The 16741-nt window shown below is 43.6% G+C and overlaps 1 protein-coding gene across 5 annotated transcripts in view; it reads right to left on the bottom strand.

Moving 5' to 3' along the window:
- The window catches only part of asap2a (ArfGAP with SH3 domain, ankyrin repeat and PH domain 2a), a 60912-nt gene extending 44171 nt beyond the window's left edge, over positions 1-16741 (bottom strand). For 4 of the 5 annotated variants that reach the window (XM_005477086.4, XM_025900777.1, XM_025900776.1 and 1 more), the window contains exon 1: positions 16163-16741. In XM_005477086.4, coding sequence (XP_005477143.1) covers positions 16163-16291 — 129 coding nt within the window. In that variant the 5' untranslated portion in view covers positions 16292-16741. The remainder of the gene's footprint in view (positions 1-16162) is intronic. The other variant, XM_005477088.4, reaches the window with a different exon arrangement.

The following is a 16741-nucleotide window of genomic DNA, read 5'->3' on the forward strand; positions in this document are numbered from 1 at the left end:
CGTGAAAAAGATGGCGTATGTTTAGTCTGCATGAGGTCTTTACTCTTCTTCCAGAGGTAAACTCAGTAGGATGTAGTGCAACAGTGTGCACAGAATACAGAAACACCAGTCTGTACGGTGCTTTCTCCTGTGAGGTAGATCTGAATCTCTCAGATTTGTGTGCAGATTTTGAGGTTTTGGAAGCAGCCATGCTTTCTGCAGTAACACAACGTACCACCTTTGTTAAATGTGTACTGTTAGATAGTTACCTCCCAATCCCAGATTGTGCTTCTGCTCTGAATTGTAATGAAGCGTTGAGTGGTTTCGGTTTAGTCCACATCCTCAATCCACGCCTGTGTGTGGTCGCTACAGTTTGTGTGTTTCTAACCCACCGATGTGGCTCCAAGCAATGCATTATTCAAGGTAAAGCCAAGAATAGACCTGGGCTCCCTCATTAGTCAGTGTGTCAGTGTGTGTGTGTGTTCATCACTGTAACGGCTCGTAGGGCAAGAGCAGTGAGTAACTGAGGTCCATTGCAAGAAGGGCATTTTTCCCGCAATGAATATACACACGTAAGACACACACATGCATGAACACACCTTCCCTCCAATACATTAAGGCCAGTCTCACAGAGAAAAGCTCAAAGTCACACTGACACAATGCGCCACTGTGTCGGTGATGACAGCAGGAATCTTTTGGGGTGAGGGGGTTTTTAGGAAATTGAGTTTTTAGGGACTTTATTAAGTATGTCCGCTTGACCAGGGTAAAGCTGGCGCCACTTTTCTCTGCCCCGCTCCCCGTCTTACTGACACCCATCAGATCCCCTCAACTCCCTGAAAACAAAAATAGACAATGACTCCCATTCAGCAATGTACTCACACATACTTCACACGCACTTTTTCTACTCTGCAATTACACAAGATGCGATGACAAAACTTATTAAATCCATAAATCGGTGCCGTTTTAATATCCAGGCTCCGAGATGCTGAATAACTGCTCAGCACGTCGTTTTCCCTGAGGTCACATCTCACCCACACTAACACAAAAAGAACAGAGGAAGCGATGAGAGACTTTGAAGGGAAAGTGACAGATAAATTAAGTGGCACTGGTTGAGGGACAGACAGAATAAAACACAGAGCTCAGAGAAAAGACAAGAACATTCACAATGTCTTCTTTCACTCTTCTGTCAGTACGGGCTCACAGAGGCCACCTATAAGGGTAAAGAGGGGGGACCCTGTCAGTCTGTTAGGGGATACAGTTACACTCATGGAAGAGGGAAAAAAGACTAATGGGGTGTGGGGGATCAGTCTTGAACAGAATGATGAAACTTTTATAGTTTAACAGCATTTTAATGAGTTTAATGAGCTATAAAATTTACACTTATTTGAATGTAAAATCGGTGTAACTTCAAAAAGCTGTATATAAAAAATGGATAGAGAAACCATGAAACTACCAACTATTATGGAGCTGCCAGGTGATGATTTTAGTCATTGCCATCTTATGTCACGCAGGCTGTGACTACGTTAAATTGGACGCAAAGAGCACCAAAAACCTCCTTGCGCTTTCTAGCATATCACAGCTGCTTGCCAACTAGTCTGCAAACACTATCCAACCACTTGCCGAGCAGCAGTGAAGGCACAAAAGGCAAAACTTTTACTTTCAAAATATATGACTGCAGCTTTAGCAAACGGCTTCACAGAAGCTGTTAGCAACCACTCGCAAACTGGGTGGGGGAACTGGTGACCGCCAGTGGACTCTCCACTGGTCTCTAGGCCTGTAACTAAGAGTGGGTTTGACGGAAAACCAAAGGGATACAACTTACCATTCACAAGGTCGGCAATATTAGTAGAGCCGAGGAGTCTTTTACAATAGGAAATCTCTTTGAAACAAAAGCAGTCTACCCCTGATCACTGGAAAGCATGCTAGCTTAAGGCACTTTGGCACTTTGATGCAAATCACTAATTTGCAGATGAGAAAATTAGTTAGCAGATCAGCAGATTAGCAGACTGAGGATGGAAACATAGCAGGAAGTTTATTTCCCACATCCATCATGAAGCAAAAAGTAAGATTACCCCAGCAGGAGAGCTCTCAATCAACTTCACTCACTTTTAGTGATGAATGATTTAACCTTCCCTTATTAGCAGACACCGGTGGGCATTTTCCTGTTTCATTACTCTCTTTATTAACTTCTTAATAGTTTTTTTTTAATATGTGCAGAACTGTTAACACAAATACTAAACTAATAAGACACATAACACACTCCTGCCTTTGACAAATGCATTTAGTCTGCTCATTTCAGCTGAAAAATACCCCGGGGTCACACTCACCTAGCCTTGACCCCTGAAACAGCAGCATATTATCCGCACTGTCAACCTCTACTTGGTGTTTCACAGAAGACCAAATCTCTCCCACATACAGTTCAGGCATTTTTCATGCTGTGAAAACACAGGCATGTGCAAAGTGCTAATATTTCAAATTTCTAAATATAACTCCTTCCCCCCCTGAACATATGTGTTTATACAACTAAGCTTCCAGACAGCAGTGTCTGGTAACAGTAACATGTGCTAAAAATAAAATATGATGTATTTAACCAGAGGAACTGTGCAAATTAAAAGAAGCTTTTGCATATAAGTGGGACTTACAGTTCTGTGGTTTTAGTTCCTTCAGCTACCGTTAAATGACTCATCTGTAACATATGCCATTATCCCATTAGCTCTGTCTGGCTCAGACAGACTCTGCAGCTGTAGCGCTGACTGAGCTTCAATCGGGAAAAGGACTGAGGAAAAGTACAGCTTTCCTACAAAGAGTATCATCTCTGCATACGCCGCCAAACCAATTCAACTACACAAAGACTTTTAACACAGAGCGCGGTTTTTTAGTAGAGCTAATCTCACCTGGGGCTTGCCTTTGTACATCAAGTCTACTCCAAGTGCTAAGAACGAAAGCCATAAAAGCACTCAAAGCATTTCTGCTGGTATCTGAGCTTCTGTGAGAGCGTAGAAGGCTTCCAGGAGGATCTCATTGATCCCCTCTTCAACATAAGGTGGAGTTAATGATTTTCAGGCTCGAAACATATCAGACATAGTGAGGGGTTGGCGCTTGAGGCGATATGCTGTGCAATTTCACAGTCTGACTACCCTGTAACTCTCAGGGTGTCATGAAAACTGCCTCACGTATAGCTGAATTCATTTAAGCTAGCCAGCAATTTCAGAAAAACATGCTTGAACCTTTCATCTGCTTATTGATCATTTGAGGTTGAGTGTGTTTTGGTTTGGAGGACGAGGTGTCAAGCAGAGGTGAGCTGCTGAAGCTAACGCATGTAGCAGAATTTTACAGATGAGTTTTGCGCATAAAAATAAAAAATAAATCATCTGTGTATGTTTAATTCATAATTTGAAAACAGAAGAGCAAAATGTGTGCTGCATGTACTGAGATAACGGTCAGGTGCAAGCTCACACTGCTGTAGTTCAGTTGAACTGCGAGTTCTATAACAAGAGATAAGAATGACTTGTTAAATTAAAAAATACACGACACAAGACGAGGTCGGTAGTCATGGAGCACTCTGACTCTGACTCAGCGGGACTCTCTGGCAATAAAGTGCATGTTTTCATGGAGGACGACGAGCCAAATGGATCAGATTTACAGCAATCTGTTAGTTTTGTGACTAAAGATTTTGGTGCATATGCTGTATCAGAGCAGTCAGATGGCAGCTATGTGATCTGCATTAGTATCAGCTAACAGCCTCTGTGTTAGAAGTTATTTGTCGACTGCTGCAAACTACACAGGGAAACACTGACATTCAGACAACATTGACTTCAATGTGACCTCATTTCCCTGTGCAGGTTATAACAGCTGTGATGAATAAAAGAGTCCAACTTTATTTAGGTAAAGGAGGTTTGTGTTCCAGTAGAGCTCGTTTTAAGTAGGTTTTCAGTGCAATATGCAAACTGGGTGTGCTGGTGGATGCGGCACTATCCCAGAATACATTTCACTACTCACATGCTGCCTCATGTGCTGCAATGTGCTAGAGTCTTCTCATTCTTGTGGATATTACTTTGACATGTATCACCCCTCCTAAAACTGCTCCCCAAACAGGTTAGTGGGACTCCCCCATGACAGATGCCTCCTGCTGGAAGAAAATGTGCCCTACCTAATTGCAAAACTGGCCCAGGATAAGCTCAAAGAACAAAGAGTGCATGATTCCCTCCCCACACACTGGGTCAATGACCTGGTGCCGGAGTGCGATCCGATGGGTCAGAGCTATTTTCAGTGGCACAATATTAAACAGCCAATTTTTATGTTCTGGCTGCTCAGCTGTCGATACTTTGCTCTCACAGACTGTTACCTCTAAACCTCTGGTTGACCTCTCTCATAACAACACTAATCAGTGCGTACATCAGTGACGAGTCCAAGCCTTACATGCACATTGGAACAGGCATCTCGCCTCCCAAAGACACAAGGTGTCCCCCGCTCAAGCGCAAAGCACACCATCAATCAGAATCATGCCTCGGCAGACCCCTTCAATCAGCACAGAGTGGTCTGACAGGCCAGCAGGGTAATAAACCCACCAAACGCAGCAAACGCACTCCTCTGACTCATTCTCACATGACCCATCAATCACTTTCACACATTTGCACTCCGATGCACTGCCCACATTTGAGCACAGTGCGAAATTTTGTAAGGACTTTGTTTAAAGCAGCCGCTCAAAAAAAACAGTTCTAACCCAGAAATGTATTCACAGTGCGAGGGGAACTCCGCGGTGTTGTAATATTTCATCAGCCCAGGATCAGAGCTGAATCCACACACACAATAGGCCTCGTCGCCCGGCCTGGAGCTGCTTCACAAGCCAAATTTATGTGACATTTCTGCAATGTCAGCAGTTTTCTCCTCCCTGTTAGCAGTTCACAGTAAACTAACTAGAAGCGCACTTTTCTCCCATCTTGTACAGGGGGAGAGACCCAAACTGAATTCCACTGATAATCATCTTAAAGGCAAGACATCAGCATCGTCATCGTGGTGATTATAACCAAGCAGCATCTGCTGCAGCCGATCTGCGCAGACTAACTCAGGGTCACGGCGGTGACTGTCAGAGTGATCCATTCACTTAAGTTTGTACATTTCCTGAATTGCTATTATATGTCATGTTACTGATCCCCGTGAGCCCACAGCTGATAGATAATATCAGAGACAGAAGGAAAGAAGACACCGTAAAGCTGAATAATGCTGAGGATGCTCAACTCCACTCCACTAAAGTTTAAATTTAAAAAAATTAAAAGAATTTAAAGGATTTTTTTAAGAGGAGAGAAAAAAAAAAAAAAAAAAAAAAAAAAAAAAAAAAAAACAGTGGACAGATATCATTCATACTCGAACGGAGCACTCAAAGAATTTTTTTTAAAACAACTTGACTCATTCACACTCATTCATACAAGCACTTTTTTCTATGCTTTTCCAATGCAAGTGCTTTCTATCCAACACTGACACACACTCATGCTCCGATGGATGCATCGGAAAGCTAATTGGGATTACTATCTTGCACAAGGATATTTGGCATGCAGATCACCAACCTTCATATTAGTAGGTGACCGGCTCTAAACTAAAATTTACTTCAAATCTGGTTTCAGACTGAAAAAAGTGACATTATATAAGGACAAAATAAAGAAGTGGGTTTTTTTTGCTTAATTTAAAACAGCTGGTAATTGACAAAAGAACCTTTATGTCTTCAGAAGAGAAACAAAACCCAAAACACAGTGAGGTAGTGAGAACACGAACACTTTACGTGCCCATGTGAGACAGCGGGGAGTGATCGACAACGCCAGCAAAAGTGGGTCCAGCTAACAGGCCTGTTTTATCGTAGCAGTTTCCACCTCTGTCTCCTCTGTCTGAAGAAGAAACACATTCCTGGATGATTGCATGCAGGAGTGACTGACAGACAAGACAGAGACCCAGCCCCATTGTTCCTGCCAGCTACTATCTGCTGATGACAGCATGTCTGCTTTGCAAGATGCCGTCCCTCTTTCCTCAGAGGCCCCATCAGCAGACAAACAACACGTTCAATTTTAATGAAAGGCAATCCGAGAAATCTTCACACACTTCTCAGAAGCTCACACACACGCACATCTGCGCTCTGTCTGTGCGCCTTTATAACTCATCTTATAACCTTGCCTTACCCTTTAAGCTCCCCACCGCCTGCGACAGCCACCCAAGGAAGCGTCTGCTTCATATAGTGGAAATCAGGGAGTAAGAAAGCAGCAGCCTAGGATTTGCTGCATGTGTTCGTACAGTAGCTCCACAGAAAAAACAACTACAACCAAAAGAGTGAGTTAATAGGACAGAAAAAGCCCAAGTTTTGATGTGAAGATCATTTGACTGCACTCAACATCACGTTTATCATATTTATTTCCCCACTGCGATGCAGTCAGCCCACACAGCAAAAACTGGAACAGGATCTCTTAATGAGACAGATCTAACTTATTTCCTAGTTTGTCAAATTTTCAGATCTGAAACCGCAGATGAGCTGTGTAAAAAATTTCACAGGCCAAATAGCAACTGACTCAAAGCGGTTAGCAGGTCGACCACTAGCGCTGCATAAGTGTCTTATGAACATCTATCATTAGGTGTACGAGGTTAACGCCCATCTATACACTGTGTGAGACTGCATCTAAAACTTTGCCTTTTTTTGAGTCACCTGAAAAAAAATGAGTATACTTGGGCCCAAGAGAAACATAAATAAAACATTACATTTGTATGCGGTCTTTGCGGTCTGAAACATTACAAAAAAGGGACAAGTCAGCTTTTCTGCAGGTGTGCGGTTGAAGCAGCTGCACAGTGCAAAGTACTGACCAGCCTTCGAGCTGCTGTCTGCAGTTCCATATGTTTCACAGTGTAAACACAGGAAGGGAAACTCGCTCTCTGTGTCTCAGCTCAACACTCAGGACACTGAAGTAGACCTACTATGCTTTTCCTTATACCTTGTCATAAGTTTCCATTCACAGTGGTGATTATTATATTAAACAAATATTGAGGTCACAATAGCCACAAGTAATCCCCTTGGAGAGCTTTTTAAACTCCTGGCTCTGTATGATGTTGTATGATGTGAAGCAACATGTTTAATGTGGCTTAATATGATCATCTCAGTCACAAAGGTGTGACACTGAGCGCAGAAGCCCGTCTCTCTTCCTGTTCAAACCTTTTGCTTGCGAGGAACAGGAGCTAAGAAAAAAGGCTCAACCCAACAGTGGATGAATTTTGTTGCATCGAGGCTCAATGTAAGTAAACATCAGGGCTACTTTGAAATGTATAACAAGTATAATATGTCTCCAAACATGCAGACATTAAAACCAAGAGGCATGTCTCTGAGGAAGCTGTGCTCAAGTCGTGCTGTTTTCTTATTTCTCTGCTTCTGATATTCACAGATTTTATCTATAATCTCGATTTTTAACCTCTTCAGCTGAGCTGCAGATGAATTCCCTCTTTAAAAGAGCTCCTTTAAAGACACTTTCAAGTGTTTCATTCACAACTTTTCTCTGTGCTGAGTGAGAAAAGTCAATATTTGGACAGAGGTGGGTTTCGTGGAGCGGACTGCTAACAGGCCATAGTTGCAGGCTTTCTCTGTTCCCTCGACTGCTGAGATGTGAGAAGTCAGTCTGCCCAAGGTCAGCATGGAAAACTCCATGCTGACACGAGCTCATTAACACAGAAATGCATGCATTTTGGCATCTTTGGCGACAGAACTGATGAAGACTCCAGCACAAAGCTAAGCAGTGACTACATTTATTATGAGTCAATATCTTTTTCCAGGGAACCTAATAATTCCAGCTTGGGAAGTTTTGGTTTCGTTTCTGTTTAAGTTTTCTCCCCAACTGCAAGTTTCTGAAAACATCTCATCCACCCACAAGTACTTTAGCACCACGTACTCGCTGCTTTACAGCTCCTCGGTGAGCACTACAAAGACCGCTGCTGGACCACAGCCCTGACTACCAGCTGCCAGAAATCACACTGGGATGACAACATCAACTGCAGCGCTTTAAGTGGCAGAGAAAACAAACTTTCGTGTTAAGCCCCGAGGCGTATATCAGGGTGTTTTACATTTTACAAGGTGAAAGACCCCAATGCAAGTATCGTTTCCTTTTGGTTTCCCCAGACAGCTGCACTGCCTCAAAGTGAAATGCATCTATAGCATCTGAGCAGCCCCAGCCCGTCACTAACAGATTCAGGTCTGCGTCACTGTATCCACCACGCTCTGTGCATGACTTCAAATATAACATAAAAGATCTTAAAAATGAGGGTTAAATGAGCAGCAGGCGTAAGACCCCGATGGCGCCATGTATTTAAAACCTGCTAAAACGGTCTGCCTAACTTTGAGGGGGAGTATTTAATGAAGTTTATAAAAGTAGCAGGAGGCTGATAAAAGTTTGCAGGAGAGGGTGGGGGCAAATAAGGACCAAATGTGCTGCACTTTGAGGAAGGAGTGGGGAAAAAACCCTCCTCTGACTTCACCTTAAAGTTTCTGTTTGGCTTCTTTTCACACGGACGTTTGTGCCAGCTTCACGGTGCCAGAGACCAACAGTTACAACATGATGCCTGAGAGACAGAGGGAAAATGACCTGTTTTCTCCTGGAAAATTCTGCTGTAAAACACTACAGAGACCACGATTGTGTTCGTGTGCCGCTGTTGGCTTGAGAGCGCACTTCAGACGTAGAGACGAGGACGACCTGTATTTCACACAACCCTCTCTGAACTCCGCCGGGAACTCAGAACTTGAAAAGAGCTCCGATTGACATGAACTCATTCCGCTCTACGAAACTCAGACAATCTGAAAAGTGTCAGACTCGGGCAATTTTACCAGCTTCACAGGTAAAGTTACAGGAGGTATTCACTGTTTCCAGTGCTGCAGCAGACTCCCACAAATAAATTCTACAAATCTACTTTAGAGCATTTGCTATGCGACTTATGCTGAACATTTAATTTATCACTGATACTATGAAAACTGCACAGCAGGAGGACAGATGTTGGATGTTGCAGAGCAGTATTACAACTGAAGGGTGGTGGTGCAGGTTCGACTGGAGGTTTCACACCGTCCAAACTACCCATGTGTAATTCCAGCACCGTACAACTGATCTTGGGCCCCAAGCGAGTCAGAAGCAATCAAACTAAGATTGCCTTGAGAGCCTCTGAGGAGGCAACGCTAGAACAAACAAAGGAGAGGTCTGGGTCACATCTCTGAGTGAAAGTGACAACAGGACAGCACAACTGTGAGGATTCACCCCTCCCACGGCACCGTGGGCCTAAGCAACATGGAGAGGACGGGACTACAAATCAATAGTGGAGTTCATTAATGGAGAGGTAGAGCCTGTGAGGGAACAAAAGCCATCAAAAGCAGCCGTCTCTGAAAATCTGGGCCAGGACACTCTGATGGATGAGATAGGCTTTAATTTCCAGGCGTCCCCGAGTGCCCCTGGTGTCTAACCCCCTAACCTCTGTTTAGGACAGAGAGAAGCCAGTTTGTCCTTTAACCTCAGTCCTTTTCACCATGCCGGACTCAGTTTCTGACCATTTCCACCCTGTCTCCTAATGAAACAGGCTTATATAGGTCTAACAATGACTAACAGGCTGCAATAAAGGAAAATGAATTCACTACCAAGTCCTGATGTGTTCACCCACAAGTCTAGACAGCACACAAAACTGAATAAAATCATATCACATCCTAACAGTCAAAGCCATGGAGGATAAAAGGGATCAGTGCTTTGAAGTGACTGGGACAGAGCTGGGACGCTTGCCGCTAATAGATCTTAATGAGGTACATCATAGAGAGTCCTGGCCAGAGTCCATCGGAGGAGGATGATAACACAAACACTGCATTACCAGGCCCCAGAGGCCGGACAGCCACCTCCCATTTGAAACCCTTGGGAACCATTGAGTTAGCAGTCCCACACAGATAATGAAAAGGGATTCTTACCACAGTTAAAGTCATAAAGTGAGAGTGTTAAATCACATGCAACATGTCTTTCCCCACATATCAACTTTAAGTACTCCATCACCAGTACCTCAAGTAAGATTACTATAGAAAATAAACTAAAAGCTAAAAATTCAAGAGCTCATCCCAAGATTTGGCTTTGCTTCAACATACTTGGCCTATTCTGGTCCCTTAACTACAGTTAAGGCAAAGTCGAGGGACAACGGATATAGAGTTAGAATGAAGGGAGGAGACAAGACTGCTGTGATCGTGCCAGAAATCCCATTTCAATTACTGAGAGCATCATTAAGCTTCTTTGGTGGGATACTGAAGACTGGCCGAGGTGGCTGGGGGTTTGGGTTGCTCACTTGGACCAGACGGTGCATTTAGGCCGTATGTGTAAGAGCTTACAGATCCAACTGTGTGCCACTAAAGCTATTAGATGTGGATTGTCCCTGCACTGATAATCCTTCTGTCTGAAGGCTGTTAAAACTTTCCTCAAGGCCACCTGTTCCAATGGGGGTGCAGCTGCTGTCCCTGACCAGGTCACAGCCGTTAACACCAACCACGCCTGGGATGGGGGCAGGAATCAAGACAGGAGAAGGCCATGCTCTCTTTAGGCCCGGGAGCTGCTGGAAAATCAGCACAAGCCAGCAGAATGATACGTGTAAAATGAGTTAGGAGACCACATTTGTTTTTAGATGTTGACACATCCACCACAAATTGTTGCACTTTAGGTAAAACATGTCAACGCAAATAGTAGAAGAGAAGAATAAATGTTTTGTCCTGCTCCAACCGGTTATGCAGAACAGACTGGAAATTAAGAGATATCACCATGTGCTAACAGAGGATAGCGTCAAGTTAGAGCATGTACCCATAACAACTGGTGGCTTCAGATTAGGCTTAGAGGTGCTATAAAGAGATGAGAGGCTAAAGACTCAGAGCAGGCAGTAATCAGCTGCTGTTTTTTTTTTTTTTTAAACACACTGTTTTTTTCATAAGCCACATCCCCATGTTGCACACCAGCATTAGAAAAGTTAGTAACAGTCTGTGAGAACCAGACTGCAGACTGGTATGGGCTGCAGAGCCAGCACCAGTGCATGCTGTAAATGCCATTTCCATTCCCAGAGATACTCACAAAATAATCTCACTACAAAATCAAGTGCAAATAATCCAGCAGGCCTTACAATGCATAGCTGGCATACCAGAGTGATGGACCTCTGTTGGGTGAATTAATAGCCAGATGGATGAATAATGACGCTAGCCTTCAAGACCGAGTTACCCCCAACTGCCCTCAACACCAGGAACAATCCATGAAAAGCTGACTTGGCTATAAATAACCGTTATTCATCTGTGAAAAATGAATAAACTTAACAATGAGATAGAGGCCAGAAGGAGAGGCCCACTGAGTGGGTGTATTAGAGGGCATAAGCCATGCAGTATTCTGCATCAGTCATTTACTATTGCCATTACATCAAGAAACTGGATTTTTTTTAGCATTTCAATGAGCTTGAAGTCACTTAAAGCTTCAGACTGGACCTCTAGTTGCTCCGTGTCATGGTTCATTAAGTTTTCTGGCTCAGTAACCTGAGCTGTTTTCACAAAAGCACTGCAGCCCCGAGGCTTTTGAACCAATGGAAGTGCATGTAAAAATGCAAATTTTTAACCGCCTGATCGGACATCAGCAGATCTTTAACCTGTTGTTTAACGTGCCTTGCATAAAATCTGTATGCACGCATGGGCAAATAGATGTCTTTGGTGCAGCATCCTGCATGCGGTATCCTGACACGTCACTTACAGTGGCATGGAGCCCAGTTGACAATGCCCTTAAAACTGCTGGTGCTACAGAAAAACATGTAATTCTCAACCAGATGGCAAGTTGTTTCTAGACATTGCTGGCTGTCACCAGGTGAAACTGGCTGCTGTACCAAGTCAATTTAATTTTATTTACATAGCACCAAATCACGACAACAGCTTCACACTGTAAGCGAAAGACGTACAACAACCTCCTTGCAATTGCTTTGGTTTCTAGTTCATCGCCATAGTTGCCTGTAGACTGACCTTTTGGAAAGTGCTGGTTGAAGCAGTAAGCAAGCAAGCAAGCAAGCAAGTTTCACTGTAAACCAAAGTAAACACAATGCACAGTAAACAGCGAGTGTTTGCAGACAAGTTGGCACCTTCCATGAAAACTATTGTCAACCACAGCACCCAACTTGCAACCAAAGCAATCACAGGAAGGTTTTTGGTGCAGTACCATCTACTGAACTTCGCAGCCAATTTCACTCCAGCGACTGCCAGAAACCTCAACAGGTTACAGAATATAAAGTTCTCCCAAACACTCAGTGGTCAACAGTGAGATCACTTAACACTCTCTCGGTCAGTGTGAACAGGGCTTTAGCAGTCAATTTCACAGTGAGTGCCAGCTACCAGTCACAAACAGCCAGGAGATAAACATTTTTCCCTGGAAATACACATTTTCCCTAGCAGCTAGAAGTTGCCAGATGGTTGCTGACTCATCTCTAGTCTTGTTTAACTGAGGCCTTACCTAAACCACACACTTAGAGCAAGCTGTAAGGTGTCTTTTTGTCAAATGTTGAAACACTTGCATGATAAGTGGCCTTTCATAAATACTTTATGCTACTTTACATGAAGTAATTGTCTTCCTTTGTTGTGTGTGTGTATTGTGGTGGACAATGTTTTACATGATCTTTTAAAATTAAAGAAAAGAAAACACACAAAAAAGCAACACACATATCATGTAACTATACAACAACAGAAAGACAAACATGCTGAGGTCGAGGAAGAAGTTAGGGATACTTTTACATAGGACGCTACACCGGGGGAGGCAAGCACTCTACCTGTCAAACAACTTTAAATGAGAAAGCAGCTGTAATGTCATAACGGATATTGTGTGTCTGCCTGCGAAGGGTTGATCAAAGGGCTGAGAACACAAAAGCTTGTCTTGAATATCAAGTAGTGACGGCTGTTTTATAGCTCCAGACACTGCTGCTCAGCAGTCTAAAGTATGACTAACATCTCTTTCATACCGTTAGCCAACGGTTTGAGAGGACTGTTGATGTTACACATGGCGAACCCAGTAAGTGACCCACTTTACCACAGAATGAATGTACTAGTAATTCTTTAACCTCCTCTGTGAGCTTCAAGCGCAACATAGTGACAGTACACGAAACTACCAGGTACTGCTGCCAAAGATAGAAGTGAAAGCACGTGAGACTCGTTCCTGGAGACAACTCTATTGATTGCAGCTGTTTTAGGTGTCTGTCTGCCAGGCAGCCTTTAGTAACTGAAAGGGGGGGGGGGGTGCAAAAACAGACCTGAGACGACTACAATGTGTGCCAATTTCTGACTTCAGCCAAACATACTCATGAGTTTCTCCTCGAGTGAGACTTGAGTGCATGACTCTTCAGCATGATCAATAGACAGGGATCAGATCATCCCTCAGGGCAAGTCCCGCTTTCCACTTGAGCTCATTGGGTTTTTCCTGACAGTCTGTGTTATATTTGGTTGCTTCATAAAAAAAATTTAAAACCCTGACAGCTGACATAATAAGGACTGCCTCAGTGTCATATTTTTAAATAAGGAATGAGAAAAAACTATTACGGACTATTACGAATAAGGAAAAACAGATCCTACATCTCCAACTGCTGAAAAGCGTGCCCGGAGCAAAGTCAGCACAAGTGTTTTACATGAGCACAGAGGGGGGCCATGACACAAAGCCCAATATCCTCTTACTGGATAAACAGCTTTTTATTGTTGTGGTTTTTACAAACGAGCACCCACATGCGCACAAGCTCTCTGAATGGCCTCCTAATAGCCAGCACTTTAAAGCTACTAGCCTAATTAAGATTCTGTCAGATGCAATTAAGTTTGGAAAGAAATAATTACACAACAATGTGCACCCGTTTACATAAACTCTCAGAGCGGTGCAGTCTCCTCTTCGGTTAACGTGTTTAAAGCTTTTCTATAAACAGCCAGAAACAAAGATCAGAGTCTTTAAAGAAGCTGAGACTGTAAGCCCATCAGGTACTTTACAACACGCTTCATTAGGAAAACAGATTATTGGATGCAACCTTCCAAAGACGTGCAGCGCACAGGTTTATAAGTAGTTTGCATCTCCAAAACAGTACAGGATAAAGCAGATAAACCTCCTGTATTTTTCCCAAACAGCAAACAGGACTGTTTTAACACTAGTAATCATTCCTTTCTACTAATAACATACCCATTGCCACGATACCACGATACACTACTGCACCATAAAATGCATTTTTTGTGCAAATGATAGCAGTGTGGTCATTTTATAAAAACATATTTTTAGTGGAGAAGATCTACTTGTCGAGTGGAGCTTGTGCAGGGAAACAAAGCTCACAAGTGTCACCTGAAATCATATACCAACCCCACTGTAGCATCACAGAGCACACTGCTGCTCTGTCCTCGACTGTCAGCTGAAGGGTAAAAGCAAAGAAATGAGCACTTGTACAGCAAACAGAAAGGCCAGAATCAGCACAAGGTTCGACGATCGGTATAATGCTGAAAACAGCAGTATAAAATCTTCATCTGGCATTCATGACTAGACAGTATGCAGGTGTATTATTATACTCGAGGTTAAATGGGTGAAGTACGCTGTCCATTTGACTGCTAGTCAGTTTTTTCGAAGACGAGCCACCAGGAAGATGTGCGCCACTAACAGGTGCTCGTGCACGCATGTGTATGTAAATGTGTTTATGTTTGCGTGCATGCACTTGAAATTCCAGGCAGGCCTGCAGACAATGAGAGGAAGTGTTCCCCTTCCACTGCAGCGTTTAATTGGTCAAACAGACCAAAGGGAGCGAGCTCCACTAGTCCCAACAATAAGGCCCTGTGTTCCCTGAGCCTCGGCTTTGGGCAGGTCAATGTGAAACAACAACACGTCACTCTGTGCGTCTCTTCAGCGGCTTCAACGGCAGCAGGACTCTAAAACAAAGCTGCTGAATTAGTCTCTCAACCCAACAATTCAAGCTCACAAAGCCACCAATTACAGCTGACCTGCTATTTAAGAAGACCAAAAACACTTTTCTGTTTACGTCTACAGGAAAAGAAATTCGAGCAGTGCTGAAAATCCTTCCCAACTGCAGATTAGTGGCTATTTTAAAAAATGAGCAGCAGCAGCAAAAAAATAAATAAATAAATGAAAAGCTTGAGGCAAACTATGTGCAGAATGGTGGCTGATGCCAAGGAGAAGCACCTGTCAGCTAGAGCAGGTGTGTGACCGTCTGCCTGGCTCAGTCCTCCAAGCACAAACACACACATATACACAGGTTAAAAATGAATCCACAACCCTCACCAAGGTGTGGAGGATCAGGAAGCTTAAGCTGACACTGAGCCCATATGTGGATTATCTAAGCCACCAGATTCCCTCATCTTGTCATTTTTATTTTTTTTTAAATAAAAAGGTGTTGGTTGGAAAAATGACTGCACCAGTTCCAAAACTTTTTCCTTAATGACACCAGAATTAAACCCCCCATTGCCTCCACATGCCACCCAACGGCAAACAAAGCAGCGACACACTAACACACATAACAAACGGAGCTACTCATGTGGGAAATTCTATTTTTACCAGGAGGCAGGGCGAGGCTCTGCCATTACAGTACACAAAGTAGGGAAACTACAACAAGGGAGGGAGGGAGGCAGCAGAGGGCTGTCAGGAAACAAAGCGGAAGTGTCCTTCCTCCCGATGACCTGCAAGTTAAAGGAAGAACACAAAGTGCTTTCTGTGCAGGAACAGTGAAAACTCGTGTATATTTGACTGATTTCTTTTTTTTAAATCCTCTCACAGCCCCTAATTTACCCCATTCATTTACTCTGTACATGACACATCTATTGCATGTATAGTCCTCTTAGAAAAGAGAACCCCTCCTCTGTTAAACATTTTTAGATTCCTTCCATTTTTGGGAATCGGGGGTTTACGGATAGATATGTTGCAAATGCTGTGCAAACCTTTGAGGACTGATCTCTAATTGGACATTAAAATTAAACTGAATTACAACCAGAGCACATTGTAGACCCAAAACAGTAATAAACCTCTAATTAATTATGTCTGAGCTTGCCAAAGCGTGAATATAAAGGTTAAGGGATGTGTAAGTGAGTGGCAACCGTTTACGTCACTACCTGCCAATACTGGAAAATCTGAATATAACTCATTTGTTTGCAAAACAAGGGGCTACCATCACTCACCTCCTCCAGAGAAGCCACTGTATTCCTACACTGGGACATCCTGGTGGTGAAGTTAGAGGCGGTCGGCGATTTGTAATCTTCATTGGTCTCTGCCACAAACTCTGCAACTGTGATTTGGTCCGGCATCATTAATCCCTTCTTGCTGATAAGAACGAGCCCCTTTTTCTTAACCCCCTTCTCGTCTGCGCACTTCTAGGAGTGAAAAGTTCAGAGGAGCAGTAGCAGCAGTGGTGTGTGTGAAGGTCCCCGCGGGTAGTAAACCATCTCTGTTTGTGTTATTCCCTTGTTTGCTCCCTACACAATCCAGCGCAGCAGTGCTGCACGTTGCCGCTCTCACCGCGCCGTGCTTTACAAGGTGATGGATAAGGTTAAATCCCTCCTGCCTTTTTATCCCGCTACTCCATTCAGTTTAACGGCCAGCCGGGTGGTCACAGGGGACAGAAAAGCCTCCTCGGCAGATCACGCTGTCCTCTCTCGGTGTCCCGAAAACCTGCGGCAGAGCAAAGGTAACTTCTCCTTCCTCCAAGCCCCGGGAAACAACAACCAGGCGTTTCAACTGGAGCGCAAGGAACTGACAAA

The sequence above is a fragment of the Oreochromis niloticus genome, linkage group LG19 (assembly GCF_001858045.2).
Source record: "Oreochromis niloticus isolate F11D_XX linkage group LG19, O_niloticus_UMD_NMBU, whole genome shotgun sequence".
Lineage (NCBI taxonomy): Eukaryota > Metazoa > Chordata > Actinopteri > Cichliformes > Cichlidae > Oreochromis > Oreochromis niloticus.